At 64.1% G+C, this 17,178-nt stretch overlaps 5 protein-coding genes across 7 annotated transcripts in view; 2 read left to right on the top strand and 3 right to left on the bottom strand.

Annotated features, from left to right (window-relative positions):
- The first annotated feature begins 286 nt into the window (after positions 1-286).
- MORN4 (MORN repeat containing 4) lies at positions 287-3,776 on the top strand. 2 transcript variants are annotated; one of them, XM_027908386.1, is made up of 5 exons: positions 287-407; positions 1,827-1,924; positions 2,053-2,167; positions 2,249-2,358; positions 2,513-3,776. In XM_027908386.1, exons 2-5 carry the CDS (start codon positions 1,858-1,860, stop codon positions 2,659-2,661), a joined length of 441 nt encoding a protein of 146 aa, XP_027764187.1. In that variant the 5' UTR covers positions 287-407; positions 1,827-1,857; the 3' UTR covers positions 2,662-3,776. The 2 variants fall into 2 exon arrangements, with proteins under 2 accessions (XP_027764187.1, XP_027764182.1); XM_027908381.1 differs by lacking the exon at positions 287-407 and having other exon boundaries at positions 1,522-1,924.
- Positions 3,777-3,848: 72 nt separating this feature from the next.
- On the bottom strand, positions 3,849-6,847 carry HOGA1 (4-hydroxy-2-oxoglutarate aldolase 1). 2 transcript variants are annotated; one of them, XM_027908363.1, is made up of 7 exons: positions 6,546-6,847; positions 5,808-5,936; positions 5,604-5,731; positions 5,357-5,491; positions 5,088-5,199; positions 4,784-4,917; positions 3,849-4,218 (listed from the first exon to the last, which is right to left on the bottom strand). In XM_027908363.1, exons 1-7 carry the CDS (start codon positions 6,772-6,774, stop codon positions 4,069-4,071), a joined length of 1,017 nt encoding a protein of 338 aa, XP_027764164.1. In that variant the 5' UTR covers positions 6,775-6,847; the 3' UTR covers positions 3,849-4,068. The 2 variants fall into 2 exon arrangements, with proteins under 2 accessions (XP_027764164.1, XP_027764173.1); XM_027908372.1 differs by having other exon boundaries at positions 5,088-5,184; positions 6,546-6,846.
- Positions 6,848-7,588: 741 nt separating this feature from the next.
- ANKRD2 (ankyrin repeat domain 2) lies at positions 7,589-10,342 on the bottom strand. Its single transcript, XM_027908324.1, has 9 exons — positions 10,109-10,342; positions 9,601-9,720; positions 9,360-9,521; positions 9,063-9,170; positions 8,786-8,884; positions 8,458-8,556; positions 8,231-8,329; positions 7,866-7,964; positions 7,589-7,776 (listed from the first exon to the last, which is right to left on the bottom strand). Exons 1-9 carry the CDS (start codon positions 10,172-10,174, stop codon positions 7,672-7,674), a joined length of 957 nt encoding a protein of 318 aa, XP_027764125.1. The 5' UTR covers positions 10,175-10,342; the 3' UTR covers positions 7,589-7,671.
- Positions 10,343-11,476: 1,134 nt separating this feature from the next.
- Positions 11,477-16,701, bottom strand: UBTD1 (ubiquitin domain containing 1). Its single transcript, XM_027908337.1, has 3 exons — positions 16,623-16,701; positions 12,525-12,752; positions 11,477-12,312 (listed from the first exon to the last, which is right to left on the bottom strand). Exons 1-3 carry the CDS (start codon positions 16,687-16,689, stop codon positions 11,927-11,929), a joined length of 681 nt encoding a protein of 226 aa, XP_027764138.1. The 5' UTR covers positions 16,690-16,701; the 3' UTR covers positions 11,477-11,926.
- A 166-nt stretch (positions 16,702-16,867) lies between these two features.
- Positions 16,868-17,178, top strand: part of MMS19 (MMS19 homolog, cytosolic iron-sulfur assembly component) — a 14,829-nt gene continuing 14,518 nt past the window's right edge. Inside the window, exon 1 of the mRNA XM_027908267.1 lies at positions 16,868-16,983. Coding sequence (XP_027764068.1) covers positions 16,881-16,983 — 103 coding nt within the window. The 5' untranslated portion in view covers positions 16,868-16,880. The remainder of the gene's footprint in view (positions 16,984-17,178) is intronic.

Below are 17,178 nucleotides of genomic sequence, written 5' to 3'. Positions count from 1 at the left end.
CTCGCACCTCTTACCGCCCGTCCTGGGAGCCGTGGGGGGGTTCGCCCCCGCCGTGGGGGCTGGCGCCAGTGCCCCACATAAAAATGGCCGCCCTGGAGCGGCAGCGCCTACTGCTGCCCCTCACAAAAATGGCGGTGACGGGGGGGTGCTACCGCTCCGCAGACACTCCCGGGATGGGGAGCCCCTTGCCCCACACAAAGATGGCGGCAGGCGAGGGTGTGCTGCGGAGTCGGCCAATGAGCAGCCGCGTTGCTAGCGGTTGCCGTGGAGACAGCCAACGGCGAACGGGAATGGACGCTGGCTGCGTGGCACCGCCCGGCGGGGCGGGTACTGGAAGGGGCGGTGGCCGCCACCGCCCCTTGGCGGGACCCGGTGGGGAGCGGTGCGGGCGGACAGCGCGGAGCCAGGTGAGCGCGGGCCGTGGGCCCTTGCGCCGCCCGCGCCGCCCGCACCGACCCCGGGCAGGCACCGGGCCCGCGACCATCGCCACGAGCGTCCCGCTGGTGGGGCGCGTGTGCATCAACCGTGGGTGCATGGACACGGCAGGGTGTGGGTGCATGGACACGGCGGCGTGCGGGTGCATCCCCCGTGGGTGCATGGACACGGCAGGGTGTGGGTGCATGGACACGGCGGCGTGCGGGTGCATCCCCCGTGGGTGCATGGACACGGCAGGGTGTGGGTGCATCTGCCGTGGGCGCGGTCACGCCTCCGGGCACACTCTCGGCCTCACGAGCTCCAAGTCGTGGAGCCACCCGTCCCCCGTGAAGTGTCACAGGCCGTGGTGGCGGAGTTCGCAGCCCCCGCCCCTCCGCCTGGCACGGCTGGGCAGGCTGCGGGCTGCGGGCCGGCGATGAGCTCCCGGGCGCTGCCGTCGGCAGAGAGCACTGTTCAGTCGCTGCTCGCCTCGCCTGGGGCCGTTTCTCTGGACACAAAGCCTTGGCAAGTTCCTGCTGAGCTCCTGGGTTCGCGGGGCTCAACACGCTCCGCTCGGGTGGTTCGCAGCCCAGTGTGAGCAGATGCACTCCCTTTGCATGCGGGGAGCCCCTTCCCGTCACGGGCACTGCTTGAGCCGCACCGGCACCTGCGGGAGAGGCAGCGCCCAGCCCGCCCGCGGGACTGTCTCTGTGCGAGTGCCTTCCCTGTGTGCTGGGGAGGGCTGTGCTGCATGGCAGCGACTCTAGGGGTGTACAGTCTCTGGGTACTGCTTGCTGTCTGCAGAAAGGTTTGCAAGCCTGGGTAGCGGAGCAAAGCCCTGAAGCCTCAGGGTCCTCTCTCCGCTGTCCCTTTTAGGAGGAGTGGCCTCTCATCCCTGGGAATGAGCCAGGTTTGCCCGTCCTTGATACTGGAGCTTGAAACGCCACAAGCTTTCTGTTCCCTCCCCCGAAGAGCTGGCACCAAGCACAGCCCAGCATCTCCTCTCCAAAATGCCTATTTCTGCCTGGGGCTGCCCCGGCAGAGCTGAGGGTGGCCCCTGGCCTGAGCCTGGGTGGTGCAGGACCCCAGAGTGCTAGGCCAGAAGCAGACAGCTCCTGCCACACTGCTCTTCCTGCTGCTCACTCACGTTTCACAGGGTTGTGACCCCCGTGGGCTCACATCACCCTGAGCCCTGCAGTGGGGCGGGCAGCAACCCGAACCTGGCAGCTGGGGTTTCAGAGCCAGGGCAGGGTGGCTGTGCTCCTGGGGTCACCTCCTCATCTGCGCTGTGCCCTGGCAGAGGCATCCCCAGGGCAGACAGGTGCCTCTCTCTGAGACGAGGGGATGCAGGGGCTTTGGGCAAGCCAGACTGCTCTCCCTGCCCAGCAGCTCTCTGTGCCTCTTCCTGCCAGCTCTTGCCCTGCCGTGCCGGAGGCTGTTGCCATGACCCTGACTAAAGGCTCCTTCACCTACTCCAGCGGGGAGGAGTACCGTGGCGAGTGGAAGGAAGGTGAGATGGGGCAGGAGGGGACGGTGCTGTCTGTGCTGGGGGACAAGCAGCCCCCATATCTCTGCCCAGCTCCACATGCGAGTGGGTCCTGTGTCTGTCCAGCACTGCCCGTTTCTGCCCTCACCTAGGTCGCAGGCACGGCATTGGGCAGCTGACGTTTTCCGATGGCACCGCCTACGTGGGGCACTTCGAGAATGGGCTGTTCCACGGCTGTGGCGTGCTCACCTTCTCTGACGGCTCCAGGTGGGCACTCCTACACGCACCTCCCCAAGCACCCACACTTGCTGTGGGGAGCTGCTGCCTCAGGAGCTCCTCCCCACTCAGGTACGAGGGGGAGTTTGTGCAGGGCAAGTTCAATGGCGTTGGAGTCTTTACCCGCTGCGACAACATGACCTTTGAGGGCGAGTTCAAAGGCGGGCGCGTGTATGGCTTCGGTGAGTGCCTGGTACCATGGTGCGGGCATCCCCACAACCCCTGCTCAGCACAGCCCCTTCCGGCATCTCCCAGTTTGTCCTTTCATCCCCTGGCCCCATCCCCAGTGGGTACTTCTCCCTGACCCTTCACTCCCAGCCCTTCCCTTGCCTTCAGGTCTCCTGACTTTCCCTGACGGCTCCCACGGGGTGCCCCGCAACGAGGGCTTCTTTGAAAACAACAAGCTGCTGAGGCGGGAGAAATGCACAGCAATTATCCAGAGGGCCCAGGGTGCCTCCAAATCTGCCCACAACCTGACAGCATGACAGTGCTCCACATCCCCTCCTGCCAGAGCAGGGCCCACCCCCTACTTGGGCATTGGCTGGCCCTGCTGGCCCTGGAGCAGGGATGTGGGCACTGCTGGGTGCCTCCTGGCCCTTTGTCCCCACCAAGCATTCTTCTACCGAACCCCTGCTGCTGGAGGGGATGGGACCCTCCGCTCTCCACCCAAGTGCCCTGGGGCAGCCATGGTGCCTTCTCTTTCTGGCTGTAGCCCTGGCACTTGCTGGAGCAGCAGGAGGGCAAGGTGGTTGGAGCTTGGCCCCTCTGTCTCCCAGGAAGACTGTGGACCACTAGGGCTGCAAGCCTGCTGCAGAGGACGGAGCAGTGGGATAGGGGCTGGTCCCTGACCCCACTGCCAGGGTGCCTTGGTTGGGAGCTGCTGGCTGGACCATGTACCCCCAGAGGGGCAGCTCCTGGCTTGCTTCACTGCCCTGACCTGGAGGCAGGATGGGCACCCTGGGCACGCTGTGGCCTGCACCCTCTGTTCTGGGTGACTGGCCATCCCCCAGCATACCCTGGGTAAGGTGGCATGGTGTCCCTGAAGAATCCAGCCTGCTCTTGAGACCAGCCAATGGGCTGTGTTCCCCTCATCCCTGTGCCAGTCTGCCTCACCCACTGCCTTGGTGACACCAGCAGCAGCAGTATCCTCACCAAGGAGGATGGGGCGATGCCCAGCCTGGCACATATCTGCTGCATGTTGGTGGAGGGTGGGAGCAATCGTGAGCAAGGAGCAGGGTCAGCAGGAGCCTGGGATGAGGGGCACAAGCAGAGCTGCATGGGATGGCAAAGCTGGAGCAGGGGGCCTGGGCAGAGTGGGAGGGGATAGAGGCATGGCAAAGGGGCAGGCAGGGGGCACACAGCTCCCCATTTTGCCCTCCACATGCATCCTTCATCTCCCTGCTGCATGCTCACCTTCACCCCCGGTGTGGTCCAGCTGGCTGTGGCACAGGGGTCCTGGCAGCCCTCACTGCCTGGTGTGGGGCTGCAGGGGCCATGCCCTCCCTGCCGGTCTCTGCTCACACCGGTCCCGTGCCTTGCCGTGACCCTGCCTTGTGCTGCTGCCTGCACGGGCCTCAGCTGAGTAAACCATGTTGCCAAACACCTGTGCCATGTCCTTTTTGCTGGGAGCAGGGATGGGGCAAAGGGCTTGTCCAGGCAGGACTGCAGACATGGAGGACAGCCGGTTTATTCATGGCACAAGGATCCACCCCTTCCCAGGTAAGAACAACAGGCCCCCGAGGGCTGGCAGGGATGCAGGCTGACCAGGGGTTGCCCCCTTTACCCACTTGGCCCAGCACAGCCAGGTCCCAGTGTCCCCACCATGTCCCCAGTTCCTGAGGTTCCTGACTCCTGTGCCTTCCTGGTGTGGGAAAGGGCAGATGGGGGACCCCTTACAACCAGCCATTGGTGCTGAAGGTGTTCCTCAACTCTTCAGCCTGGGCAGGGCTCAGTGGGGCCAGGGGTGCACGGCAGGGACCCCCGTAGTAGCCAAACCACTCCATGGCCTTCTTCAGCCCCGGGACCCCAAACCGGCGGGTGACCTGTGGGAGGGAGGATGCAGGGGCTTGCTCCCATGGGCCAGCATGCTCTGTGGGCCCTGCAGCCCCTGCTTCTCACTCACCTTCACTCCTGCCCTCCCCTTGTGGGGCTGCAAGGCTGGGCAGGGTGTGAGGTGACTGTGGCACCCCATGAACTGCCCACTGTGGTATGGGGGTGCAGAGCACAGCTGCACAGGGGAGCAGCCCTGTGGCATGGTGGGCTCATTGTAGCAGGGACAGGCTACTCCACAGTGGGCTGGGGGGCTTGGGAAGGAGCAGTTCTTCCCCCTGTTTTTGCCTATAAATAGCCAGCAAGGCTCTCACAGTGGGTCAGGCAGGTGCCTGCTGCCAGTGGACATGCAGTTCCTTAACATGGCAGGGCTGGCATTTCCCACCCTCTCACCTCCAGCCCAGCTCAGCTCACTGGCCAGGTGCTGTGCCATCCTGTTGCTCTGGACTACCACTCCACCCCTTGCAGCCCCAGGGACTTCTATCTTTTGCCTCCCCCTGGCTCTGCCATGGCCTGTCACCCTCTCCCCTCAGCATCCCAGGGGTGCTGCCTGCTCACTGCTGTGTTGGGCTCGATGAGACGGTGCTGCAGGTCACGGGCCTCCTGCCACTGTCCCTTACGGCACAGGCGGTCCAGCTGGCACAGGGGGGCCCCCAGGATGTTGGCAAGGGCGCAGATCCCCCCAGATGCACCTAAGAGACACCAGGGCACATTGGCAGCCAGCTTGACATGCTGTGCTCAGCCAGCACCTCCCAGGCATCACCACCCCTTGCCTGCCTCCCCTTGCCCACCTGCCAGTCTCTGCCAGTATCCCCAGGGCAGCACCCTGTGCCCCCAGCCAAGGAGAGGCAGCTGCACCTACCCACGGCGTAGCTTGCCAGCAGGAAGCCAGCCGATCCTGCCAGCACCTGGAAATCCTCCTGCCTTGTCTTGTGGACCATCAGCCCCAAGCAGGTGATCTGGGGAGAGACACACTGTGCCCTGGAGCAGGCATCACCTGATCCCCCTCGCCACGTGGTTCATGCCAGCAGGGCTGGGGTCTGGGGAAGGGCTGCAAGTCCCAGCTCCTTGTTCCCAGCTTGGGGCCAGGTTTGGTGACAGCCAGCCCTGGGAAAGCCCTGCTCCACTCACATCCCCACCGCTGTCCTTGATCCCAATGATGTTGGGGTGCTGAGCCAGGGTGACAACAGCCTCTGTGGGCAGGTCCAGGCCGGTGTTGGCAGGGACGCTGTAGAGCACCACGGGGATGGGGGATGCATCACCGACCTGCAGGCAGCCAGGCAGAGCTCAGTGGCTTGGGTGGGTTGGAGACCCGTTGAACATGCTCCCCATGCTGCTGCCCCAGCTGAGACTGCCACAGGCCCTGGACGTGGCTCACCTCGGTGTAGTGATGGATGAGGGCAGCACTGGTCATGGCCCCCCGGTAATAGCAGGGTGTCACAACCAGTGCCACATCAGCCCCTGCCTCTGCCATGTTGACAGTCAGCTCGATGGTGGCCTGGGTGGCTGGGGATGAGGCAGAGGGGTGAGGGGTGGCCCGGAGGGGACACGTGCCCCCTGCACTGCCCATGCAGGCACTCACATTCGCAGCCTGAGCCGGCCAGCAGCAGCTGGTCCCTGGGCAGAGCCCGGCGCACGCAGCTCACCACCTCCAGCCGCTCATGAGGCGCCAGGTAGGGATACTCCCCGTTGGAGCCCAGCACCACCAGCCCTGGAACACAAGCATGGGGAGGGTACTTCCAGGTATCCCCATCACTCTCGCTCCCTTCTTTGCTGTTGGCACCCAATCAGGGCTCTCTGCAACCCACAGTATGCCCTCTCCTGCCTACATCCCTGCAGCCCCAGACGCTCTCATCAGAAGAGAGGAGACCCCAGGGCACATCCCTGTGACCCCCAGCCTCTTCTGCAGCCTGTCTGCTATCCATCTATCCTGGACAATCAACAGACACATATCCTATGAATGTGTGTGAGTGTGCACAGGAGTGCAAGTACACCCATAGGGCACAGGGTAGATGCAAGCCTGCAGCTACAGCTACATGTGGAGGATGTGTACAAGCCTGCACATGTGAGGAGTGTGCATGCAAGCACACGCTTGCATGTGATGGGGGTGTGCAAGGACACACACATGTGCCTGGGCACGTGCTGTGCAAAGGGCCCCAGGTGGGTCACCCGAGGGGTTGTCAGCTCTGGAGCAAAGTCCAGCTGGAGGCTGAGCACCCTTGGGAAGCTGGCAGGCTGCCTGCACACTGCCACACAGCCTCTGTGGCAGGCAGGGATCCGACAGGAGCCTGCACAGAGAGGGAGAGCAGGCAACGCTTACCTCGGAAGGGGATGCTGGCGTAGCGGGACAGGTTCCCCTCCAGCTGGGCATAGTCCACTTCCCCTGTGGTTGAGAAGGGGGTGGCAAGGGGTGGGAAGATGCCCCTGAGGTCGAGTGAGGGTTCTGGTCCCTGGGGAGTGCTGAGCCCCCGGCACTGCCTGGGGGCTGCCCAGCGCAGCGCTGCCAAGGTGGGCCAGAGAGATGAGGCAAGGCGGGTGCTGAGTGCCATGGTGGTCTGGGTGCTGCTGCTGGCTGTGCTGCCTGCCCCGCCGAGGGCTGTTAATGTTTGACAGGGCACATGAGAGACCCGCAACCCTGCTGGGCAGATGACATGGGGGGTGGTACCAGGTGATGCTCTTCCCCACTCCAGGAGCTGGCTGCAGAAGCTCAGCACCCCTCCAGGTGAGCCCCAGCCACCCCAGCTGTGCTTTCCTTTCTGCTTGCCCGCCCTGGCAGCTGTCCCTCTGCCTCCTACAGGGCTGGACTGCAGAACCAGGGAGGGACCAGACACTTTAGGCAGTCCGGGGGTTGTGGGCAGGGATCACCTGCCTCAGTTGTTAGTGTAGGGTCTCCTGTAAACAGGCGAGTGGGAGCACTTCTGGGTTGGGAGCAGTGAGCATTGCACTCAGCAGAAAGGTCCCAGCCTGCAAAGGGACCATGTGTCCCCAGGGATGGCTCCAGTGGGGAAGGCAGGAGGACAAGCAACCATCCAGCCCCACAGAGTGGCTGCCCAGCAGGGGCAGCTCTCTGCCACAGTCCTAGCCACCAGCACCATGTGGACTTGAGTTGAGATGCCCTCCATGAATTTTCCTCCCTGAGCTTGCCCAGGTGGTACTTTAAACGACTGTGAGCAACCAGGGTGTCCTGCAGCAAAGAGTCCTGCCCTTGAACCACTTGTGTCCTGGCATCATGATGTCACCAACATTTGAGTTCCTATGATAGGAGGCAGGACTTACGCTGCCAGACAACCTACACCTGGGATAACTCAGCTTCCCCAGGCCCATCAACACCAGTGCCCAGCCCCACAGCACTCTGGAGTTGAATGCTGCTCTTCGATGACTTTTATTGACACAGACAAGTCTCATCCCTGGAGCCAAGCCTGATCCCTCGTCCCTTCCTGGCGCCATCATGCGGGGACCTCCATCTCCCCCTGTGGCTGCTCCTTGGTCTCCAGTGCCTGGCGCGTGTCCAGCTGCCACTGCTGCACCAGGTCCGTCGGGGTCTTGCCAGCCTGCAAGAACAAGCAGAGAGAAGCTGTGGTTGGGGTGGTGTGACACAGTGCCTCAGCAAATGGCCTTGGTGCCAGCCCCCCATGCTCACCTCGTTCTTGGCCATCATGTCAGCCCCATGCAGGATCAGCTTTTTGATGATCTTGTAGCGACTGAGCCGTGTAGCATCATGCAGCGCAGTGTCCCCTTCCTGTGAGAGACACAGCCTCACTGGGGATTGTGGTCCAGGGACAGGGATTCCCTGCCTGTCCCCAGCTCCCAGCACACCCCCTCCCCATGAGAACAAGGAGAACAGTGCTTGTCCCAGCCCTGGCTGTGGGTGCCACCACCCTGGGGCAGGGATGTGTGTGCCCAGATGTGCCCCACCGTGGGTGCTAGGAGCCTTTGGAGGGGTCAACCAAGGGAGGGGGATCAGTGTTGCCCCCCCCAGTGCTGTCCAGGTGTGCCAGCCCTTACCCTGTCTGGGGCATTGATATCCACCCCGCAGTGGATGAGGTGCTCCACGATGTCAAGGTGTCCGGTCCGGGTGGCCACATGGAGGGGTGTGCTGAGCAGCTTGAGAGGGGAGATGGACATCAGGGGGGATCAGCACCCACTCCTGCTAACTCAGCACAGGGCCAGCCCACTCACCCAGGGTATGCCCGTGCCCCCAATCCTGTGACCCCGAGCTTTGCCCTGCTCACCTTGTCCTTCACATTGAGGTCTGCCCCATGGTCCTGCAGCAGCTTGACAGCATCCAGGTGTCCACCCCGGCAGGCCCAGTGCACGGCAGTGCAGTCCAGCTGGGCACACAGGAGTGCGTTATGGCAGGGGACACCCCCACCCCGTGTCTATCCCTCACTCCAGCTGGTCCCTGTGCCCAAGCTGAACTGGCAGAACCCTGCCCGTAGCCACCTCTGTGGTAGGGACAGCGCTGCCCCATTGCAGGGACCTCAATACTACTGTAGTTCTGACTGCACTATGCCCAGAGGCTCAGACCAGCATGGAGCTGGGCTCAGGATGCAGCCTCACCCGGTCCCTGAAGTCAACCGTGGCCCCACTGTCCAGCAGCTTCTGCAGGATATCCATGTGTCCCTCCAGCGAGGAGCGGTGCAGGGCTGTGCGGTGGAACTGCGGAACAAGGTGCCATGCTGGTGGACAGATCCATCCTCCCCCGGCCCAGTCTGGTTGTACCTCCAGCCCTGTCCCAGGGGTCCCAGGCCCTGCCCACAGCTATGCCGGGGCGTGGTTGTGGGACATGGTGGCAGGGCACAGGCAGAGGGCAGCCAGTGGTTGTCGGTGATGCTACCTCATCACACGTGTCGGCGGGGCCACCGTCTGCCAGGAACTTCTCGATGATGTGCATCTTGCCCTGAACGGCGGCTCGCAGGAAGGTCTCTGGCTCCACAGGACCCACCTAGCAGTGGGACAGGCTCAGGGCTGGGGCATCACAGGGGTGGAGGAGAGGAGACAACATGGGGGGTCCCTGCCCTGCTTCCCCAGGGAGGTCCCTGACTGGCAGGGTGACCTGGGAGTGGCCCATAGGTGCTCCCTCCAGCCTCTGTCCCAGCAGCCCCCTCCCACAGCCTGGAACCCACTGACATACAATCTCCAAGGGCTCAGGTGGCTGGAAGGGCTCAGGGGTGGCCGCCCGCTCTGCCTGGCGCTGCCGACGCTGCTTGCGGAGCTCGATGAGTCGTTGGATGCTCCCCACATCGATGATCTCTCGCCGCAGATCCACTGAACTCCTCCGCACCCTCTCCTGGCCCTGGTGAGGACATGCAGTGCCCTGTTTGACTTCTCTGTGCCCAGCTACCCCTGGCCCACCTGCACCCTAACCCCCTCACCTTGATGGCCTCGAGGCCCCAGTTCCTGGGACCATGGTGCTTCTCCTCCTCCAGCTCGGGTGTGTTCATCCGCTCCACAGTCGGTGGCTCCCGTGCGCCATTCCCTTTGAGTCTCTGCACAGGCACATTGGGGGCTGCATGGTCCTGGCTGGGGACTCAGCAGCCCCACTGTCTCCATCCCTAGCCTGCCGGTAGAGGTGGCTCTGGACACAGCTCCCAGCTTGCCACTGAACTCTACAGGGTGCCTGATAGCCCTTGGTTTTGCACATGCCCACCCATCCTACTTGAAAAGCTGGGCACCTGCCTGCTGCTCAGCTCTGCCCCATGGGCAAGAGATGTCAGTTTGGGAACCTGATTCCCCTGAGAGCCCTAGGCTACCTCACTGCATCCCCTAGGACAGCAAGGTCTGTGCCAGCCTCTTCACATCCAAGTCCCTAAGGGTGGGCACAGCGCAATGGCAGTCCCTGCCACAGCCCAGGCAGGTTCCCCTGCAGTATGGACATACCGTCTCTTCCTCCTCCTCTGCCAGCTTCTGCTCGATGAGCTCCTTGGCCCGTTCCACATCCAGCTCCATGTCTGCCCACAGTGCACAGTCCCGTGCAAGATGTATCCTTTTCTCGTTGCCACCACAGGTAGGGAGTGCCCAGTCCTGGCTCCCGGTGCTGCCGGCAGCTCCACTGGCTGTGGGGCTTTATGCTGCCGGCCCCTCCGTCCTGCAGCCCAAGGGCACCAACAGCTGTGGCTGCTCCACATGACTGGGGCAGCTTTGCCATGAGCTCACGCTGCTGCTTTCTGGTGGCCCTAACTTACCTCTCCAGCCCTGCTCTTAAAGAGACCCATTGCTACCCCATGGCTTGCCCAGGACTCCTGTGCTTGTAATGGGGAGCTGAGGTACACAGAACTCATGTCAGCCTGTCAAGAGAGGCTCAGCAGAGCAGGGATGTGATCCAGGGCCATCCCATAGGCACAGTGCCTGTGCAACCCACCCTAGGCATCCCAGATGCTTCTCATGGTTCCCCTTACCCCATCTCTGTGCAACCAGATGCTGCAGCAGCACCAGCATTGCCCAAGGCTTCCCAGCACCTGGGACTGGAGGAGGGGTGGGGGGAGAAGCTACCCACTCCCACAGGAGGCAATGGGTCCTCCCAAGCCTCTCAGCCAGCAGCAGGCAGCATGGGATGCCAGAAGTCACGGCCTCTCTGTGCTGCTTTAGAGGATGACCTCAGGTGCGGAACGTTCCGAGCAGCCCTGCCAAGGGTCCCTGTGGCTGTCCAGCCTCCTCCACTGCACACGGCAGCCTGGCAGCAGGACTGGCCTCACGTGGAGCTGACAGGCAGAGCTGGCAGCTATTCCCGGCAGCAGGAACATTGTTCAACCCTTCTGAGCACTCTCCCCTTGTAAGATGAGGCCAGCACTGTCCTGTGCTGGAACAGTTAATGCGCTGAGCACTATCCCCCAACCCAGGAGCCATGGGAGGGACTGATGGCAACACGTCACTGTCACCCTCCTGGGCAGTCCCCAGGGCCACCCTTAGGTGACAAAGGCACTATTTTTACCAGGACAGGCCATGGAGGTGGTCCTGGGATTTTCCCCCTCCATGGACTGTCCCACCTGGCCCCAGGGCAGACATAGGCTTGAACCTCCAGAGGGGAAGCAGTGGGAAAGGGAGGCGGTCATCCCACACATAGAAACAGCCAGGATGATAGTGGGAGGATGTGCTGGGAAAGGGTCCAGGGAGGCAAAGGGTCAGAGCTGTCAGGACAGGATCAGGGCAGCACTAGGCAGCAGAGCTGGGGTGTCCAGGCTACCCTTGGCCACCCTGTGCTTATCCTGACATGGGAGAAGATATAGGACAGGCATGGGGATCTCCTGGGGCTGTGGGTGACAGGCCCCTCCAGCCTGTTCCTGAGGCCAGAGGAAGGATGAAAAGGCTTTATTGATAAATACAGACTATGTACAGAGGGGAGACATCTCCACCCAGCCCAGCATCCCACAGGTCTCCAGGCCAGGGGGAGCCAGAGCCCAGTGGGTCACAGCCTCTCCCTGCCGGCACAGCCTGGCAGAGGAGCCCCAGCCCCAGAAACATTTGGTCTCGAACCTCCTGCAGAAAACACGGCGCCTGCCCGTGTCCCCAGGCAAGAGGGGCCGCTGCAGTGGCAGAGCCCCACGCAAACCTTCCTGGCGGGTCACCCTGGTAGGGGGCAGCCTCAGGGGGGAGCAGGGGCTGCTCCGCCTCCAGCAGGGCTGGAACACAGCATGGGGCATCCCCAGAGGTGCCACTGTCCCCCAGCCCCTTCCCCTCTCCCCTCAACCAGTGGGGGGTGGCTCAGTTCCTGGGTGGCAGGGGTTGGTTGACAATCACTTGCACAACAAAATCCTTCTGGATCTTGGTCTCCTGCAGTCGTGTGCGGTCAGTGAGCAGCTTGCCTGAGAAAAACCAGCGCTGCCAGGCCAGGTCAATGCCCTCCTGCGCCTGCAGCTGCTTCTTCAGCTGCCCGACGGTGTCGCCCATGCTGGCGCTGAGCCTCAGGTCCTTGCCGGTGGAGAGCCGCACCTTGAGAGCGAACTCCCGCCGGGTGTTGGGCAGGGGCTCGGCCGGCTCCACAGCCTCTTCCTCACTCCGCTCCAGGATCAGGTTGACAGGAGGTGCCAGGCAGTAGACAGGCAGCTGGTACCGGTTGCCCAGCTCATCGTAGCACTCTGTCAGGGACCCTGGGGACAGTAGGATGAGATGCTGAAGGAGGTCATCCCCATGGATCACCCAAATATGGACAGGGCCACCCCAGGCAGTGCGGCGGAGCCCGCCTTGAAGCTGTGTGGATGGCAGTTGTGTGTCCCTCCCCGCTCCAACCTGGGATCCCCATGTGCCCAGATATGAGGCACTCAGCTCCAATCCCACCCACACCCCCAGTGCTGACCCTCACCGTGGGGCAGGGTGATGCTGGCTCCATCGAGGATGGCCTGGGCCAGGCTGTGGTCATTGGCTTCCACGGCATAGGCAGCTGCCTTCAGGGCATCCCAGATCTCCTTGCGGCCCTCAAAGGCAGGTGCCGTGTCCCAAAACTCATCCCGCTTGCTGCGCAGCTGCCCATCTGTCATGGGGTAATCGCTCTTCCACTTGGGACACTCCTTCTTCAGGGGCTCGTTGCGGCCTGGGGAGGGGGAAGATGGTCAGATAAGGGACACGGCTCTCCCTTGGGCCCTGAGACACCCATTTCCCCATATCCACAGATAACTGGGGACCACTCACACCCCAGCAAGGATCTGAGGGATCACCTTGCCTGGTGAAGGGCAGTCCCCACTGCAGCCAGGGGGAACTGGGCTAGAGCTAGCTCTGCCCAAGATCTCACTGGCCCTATAGCAGTTGCTCCTGCAAGTGACCCCCTTTGCCCTCAGAAAGGACAAGGGCTCTTGCCCCCATGTTAGGGGGACCAGTTGCTGCCCCATGAGGTGGCCACGGGGCCTCAGGGGCCTTTGAGGCAGAGCAGTATTTATAGCTTGGGGAATTAGCCAGGAAATAAGCTGGTCAGTCGGAATGAGAAGGGGATTACGGAGGCTGAGCTGCAGCACAGGGGGGTCAGGACTTCACTGTCCCCTCTGCCCACCCCAGGATGACAGGGACCAGCTGCAGGCAAGACAGCAGGCACACAGTGTCCAGGGCATCATGGGAGCAGAGGACATGGCTGTGGTGGAGGGCTGTCAGCCCACCCCTGCCCCAGCAATGGGTTGAACTGAGCTGGTTCCCCACAAAACAGCCCCCAGCCATGTCCCCAGAGACCCTCAGCAGCCAGCACTGATCAGGGATCTGGGCCACCCCCATGCCAGTCCAACACCACCAGGCCCTTCCTGCACCGGGCTGTGGCCTCGTGGGAACAGCCCAGTCCCATTGGCCCCACGGCTGGGCCGGATGCATGGTGCAGGAAGGAGCTGTTGTCACTCCCAGCTGAGCTGGGGACAATGAGTGACAACAGCTCCTTCCTGTCACCCCTCTCCCTGGGGCCAGGCAGCACCCATCCTGCAGGGACAGGGCACAGGGAAAGGGAGGCTCCAGTCAGGCAGGAAGGATACCTGTGCCCACACAGTGACCTGCCAGGCAAGGTGATGCCACACACCACAGCCACGGGGTACAGCCACCACTATCAGCTGTGGGTTGAGCCATGTTCCCCAGGCAACTGTTCCTGGGCAAGTGTGTGGTGACACAAGGAACTACATGACCCTTTTTTTTTGTATCAGCCCTGTCCCACCCCACCTAAGACCCTGGAGCCAGCATAGCATCTGATTCCCAGCAAACACCCAGCCCAGAGCTAGACACACATGTGGCATTCACTCCAGAGATCCTCAAGGGGCACAGGAGCTCAGCTACCCTAGAGCTGGGCACTGAGCATCCCTGGCAGGCAGCATCCTGCCTGCATCCCTGGAGGAGCAAGGGCAGCCGGCAGCAGCCTGTGCTGCCGATTCAGCAGTCACGGTGCTGGGCCAGAGGGATTTGCAGCACCACAGGACAGAGCAAGGTCAGAGGCAGCACCTGCCCCAGGAGGGCAGTGGAGAAGTGTCCACAGCCAGCCTGAAGGACACATCCAGGACCATGTTCCCACACTGCTGTGGCCACTGGGCTGGGGCACATGTCCTTACAGCCAGGATTCCCAGTCAGTACCATTCCCTCAGCTCTGCTCGCAGCAACGGGAAGATACTGGCCCGGGGCGGGCAGCAGGATTGGAGCCATGGGTTCAGCCATGGCAGGGAGCAAGGACAGGCTGTGGCTGCCTTGTGTGGATAGGCATGCCCAGCAGCCTTGCCCAGGTAGGCAGGGGCTTAAGCCTCGTCTATTTATTGCTGCCGCCCAGACGGGCCCCACACCTTCTAATCACCTCCTGCTGCTCTATTCCTGGCCCCTTGTGCAACTCTCCACAGCAGCACCACCAGACAGGTCCGTCCGCTCACTGTGCCCGGACTCGAGCCAACAGGATCTGGCTGGCAGCCTGCCTGCATCCTGCCCTGTGCCTGCAGCACCCTGCCTGCAGCTCGGCTCCCCATGGTGCCCTGGTGTGCAGATCCCCAGGCAGGAGGCTGTGCCCCGGACGCTCCCCTGCCCTGCAGGAGCCCCAGGCAGCCCCAGCCAACAGGTCCTGGAGGAGGCCCTGGAGAACACACCAGCCAGATGGCACACAACATCGCTTCCAGCAGTGCCAGCTGCTCCCTTCCTGGGCCATGGAGGGTTGGCACGCTGCATGCCACCAGCATCCCCTGTTCCTGCTGTGGCAGGCTGGCCACCCCGGGGACAACAATGTTACCTGCTGAAGGGAGCCCTCTCAGGACCCTTTCACAGGGGGTCACAGCAAGACCCAGCCAGGGCAGGAACTCGCCAGGCAGGTGTGCGGCTTAGCAGAACCCCTCTGGCAGCAGAGGTGGGCTGGCAGAGGCCCCCTCCCCACCCATGGCAGATCCTCGTGTACTGGGACCTGCTGGTCCAGGGCAGTGTCCCCGTACTGCAGGTGAGGGCAGCTGTAGCCTTGCTTTATCCTCTGCCACCTGCTGAGAAGGTCCCACGGGATGGTTGCACCACAAAAGCAAGGGCAGGATCCAGGATGGGAAGCGAAGACAGCCCTGCTCTTCCAAGAAGGCAGCAGCAGCTGCCAGGGGTACCATGAGGGGACTGTGATCCATCCCAGAAAAGCCTGACAGGGGGCAAGGAGGGGGGATGGAGACATGGGCTCTGCAGTCAGCTGTTGCCTGGCACAGGAAGGGAACATACAGATCCAGATGTTGGGATCTGACCCCACCTCCTGCCACAGCAGCCTTATGAGGCAATGGCCCCACATCTCCCCTAAGCTGCAAGAACAGTCGGTCAGGGACCCCAGGCCTCAATGACACCCACAAGAGGCCACCTGCACCCCTAGGGGCAAAGCGTGCCGGGGCCGGGGGCTGCAGCTCCACGGGGGGCCACCACCCCAACCCACAGGAGCTGCATATCCCCGGGGCAGGTTGGCACATCTGGAGCCCCGTGCGGTGGGGGCGGCTGCCCAGGGGCACAGCCGGGACCGGCACAACGGCGCCCTGCACGTGCTGCCGGAGCAGCAGGCACCGTTCCACGGAAAAACGCCCTTCCCTCCCGCATCCCAGCTGCAGGCGAGGGCCGGGGCGTCCCGTCCCGGGCACACACGCTTCCTGCCCCTCCTCTCCCGCCGCCCACCACCGCTCTGCCATAAACACGGTAATTATCGGCTGCGACGGCACCGGCCGGGGAGTCGGCGAGGGGAAGGCGTGATTCATCCCGCCGGCCCACGGCCCCTCCGCCGAAAGTCAGCCGTGCCTATCCGTCCCCGCGGCCTCGGGACCCCCCGGGGCGGCATCACGGGGAAGCGCCCCATGGCACCCGGGTATCCGGCTCCAGTAACTCCGGGGGGCCGCGGGGCTGCACCAGTGACCCCGCACCACCGCTGCTCTCCGGAGCGGCGCAGCTGCTCCCTGCCCGCCCCGCACCTCCCGAAGCTCCGGAGCAGCCGGGACGGGGTCGCGACCACCGGCAGCAGCCCAGTGTAGGGGCAGCAGCCCAGTGTAGGGGCAGCAGCCCAGTGTAGGGGCAGCACGGAGTCCGGGTAGGCAGGACCGCGCCGTGCAGGGGGACCCTGCCGAGCCCAAACCGGGGACACCAGCCAACCCGCAGACCCGCCAGGACACCACCTCAACAGGAAAAGCCGGGAACTGGAAGGGCTGGGCTGGACGCGCCTCGCACCCCAGCCCTGACCCCGCAAAGCCTCCGGGACGGGAGCCGCGGTGCCTGCCCATTCCCGGGGCCGTGCATCGCACCGGGACCCCCGCTGTCCGGGGACCCCGAAGGCACTAGGGGCTCCCGGGGTCGGGCGCGGGGGAAGCTGTCCCGTTCCGGACTGCGCCCCTCCGGTGCCCACGCTCCCCCCCTCCCTCCCTCCCCCGCGCCCGCCACCCCCAGGGGCACACGGGACACCCCCATACGCCGGTACCCGCGGCCGCAGGGGTGAACGGGCGGGACGGCCCCCACTCACCTGCTCGCTTGCGGGTGTTGCCGGCGGCGGGCCGCTCCCGGCGCTGCCGGCCCACGCAGCCGCCCATGGCGGGGCCGAGCGGCGGCGCTCGGCATGGGGGCCGCGCCGGCTCCGCGCTGCGCCCGCCCGTGCGCGGGGCCCACTGTGCGCGCGGGGCCGGCCCGCCCCCCGCCGCACGTGACCGCCGGCACCGCCCCCCAGCGCGTGCGCACGGCGGGACAGCGGGGGCACTCCGGGCCGCGGCCCTGCGCGGGTGTCATGGCGGCGGCCGGGGCCGGGCCGGGGATGGAGCCGCTCGCCGCCTCCGTCCGCGATTTCGTGGCCGGGCAGCAGGACAGCCGCGCCGCGGAGGTGGCGGCAGGTAGCAGGCGGGGTGTGGTCACGGGGCGGGGCTTGGGCTTGAGCGCGGCGGCGGGGCCGGGCCGGGCTGGGCCTGGGGCCGGCGTGGGGGCGGCCGGGCGGGTCGTGTAGGGGTGTGGTGAGGGCTCTGAGGGGGAGCGTGGGGCTGTGGGGCAGGGCAGGGCAGGGTAGGGTAGGGTAGGGTAGGGTAGGGTAG

The sequence above is a fragment of the Empidonax traillii genome, unplaced genomic scaffold (genome assembly GCF_003031625.1).
Source record: "Empidonax traillii isolate 1590-97213 ecotype Southwest subspecies unplaced genomic scaffold, ASM303162v1 scaffold27:size3997909, whole genome shotgun sequence".
NCBI lineage: Eukaryota > Metazoa > Chordata > Aves > Passeriformes > Tyrannidae > Empidonax > Empidonax traillii.
Note: the sequence above shows the minus strand (reverse complement) of the source record. Positions and strands in the feature narration are given on the sequence as shown.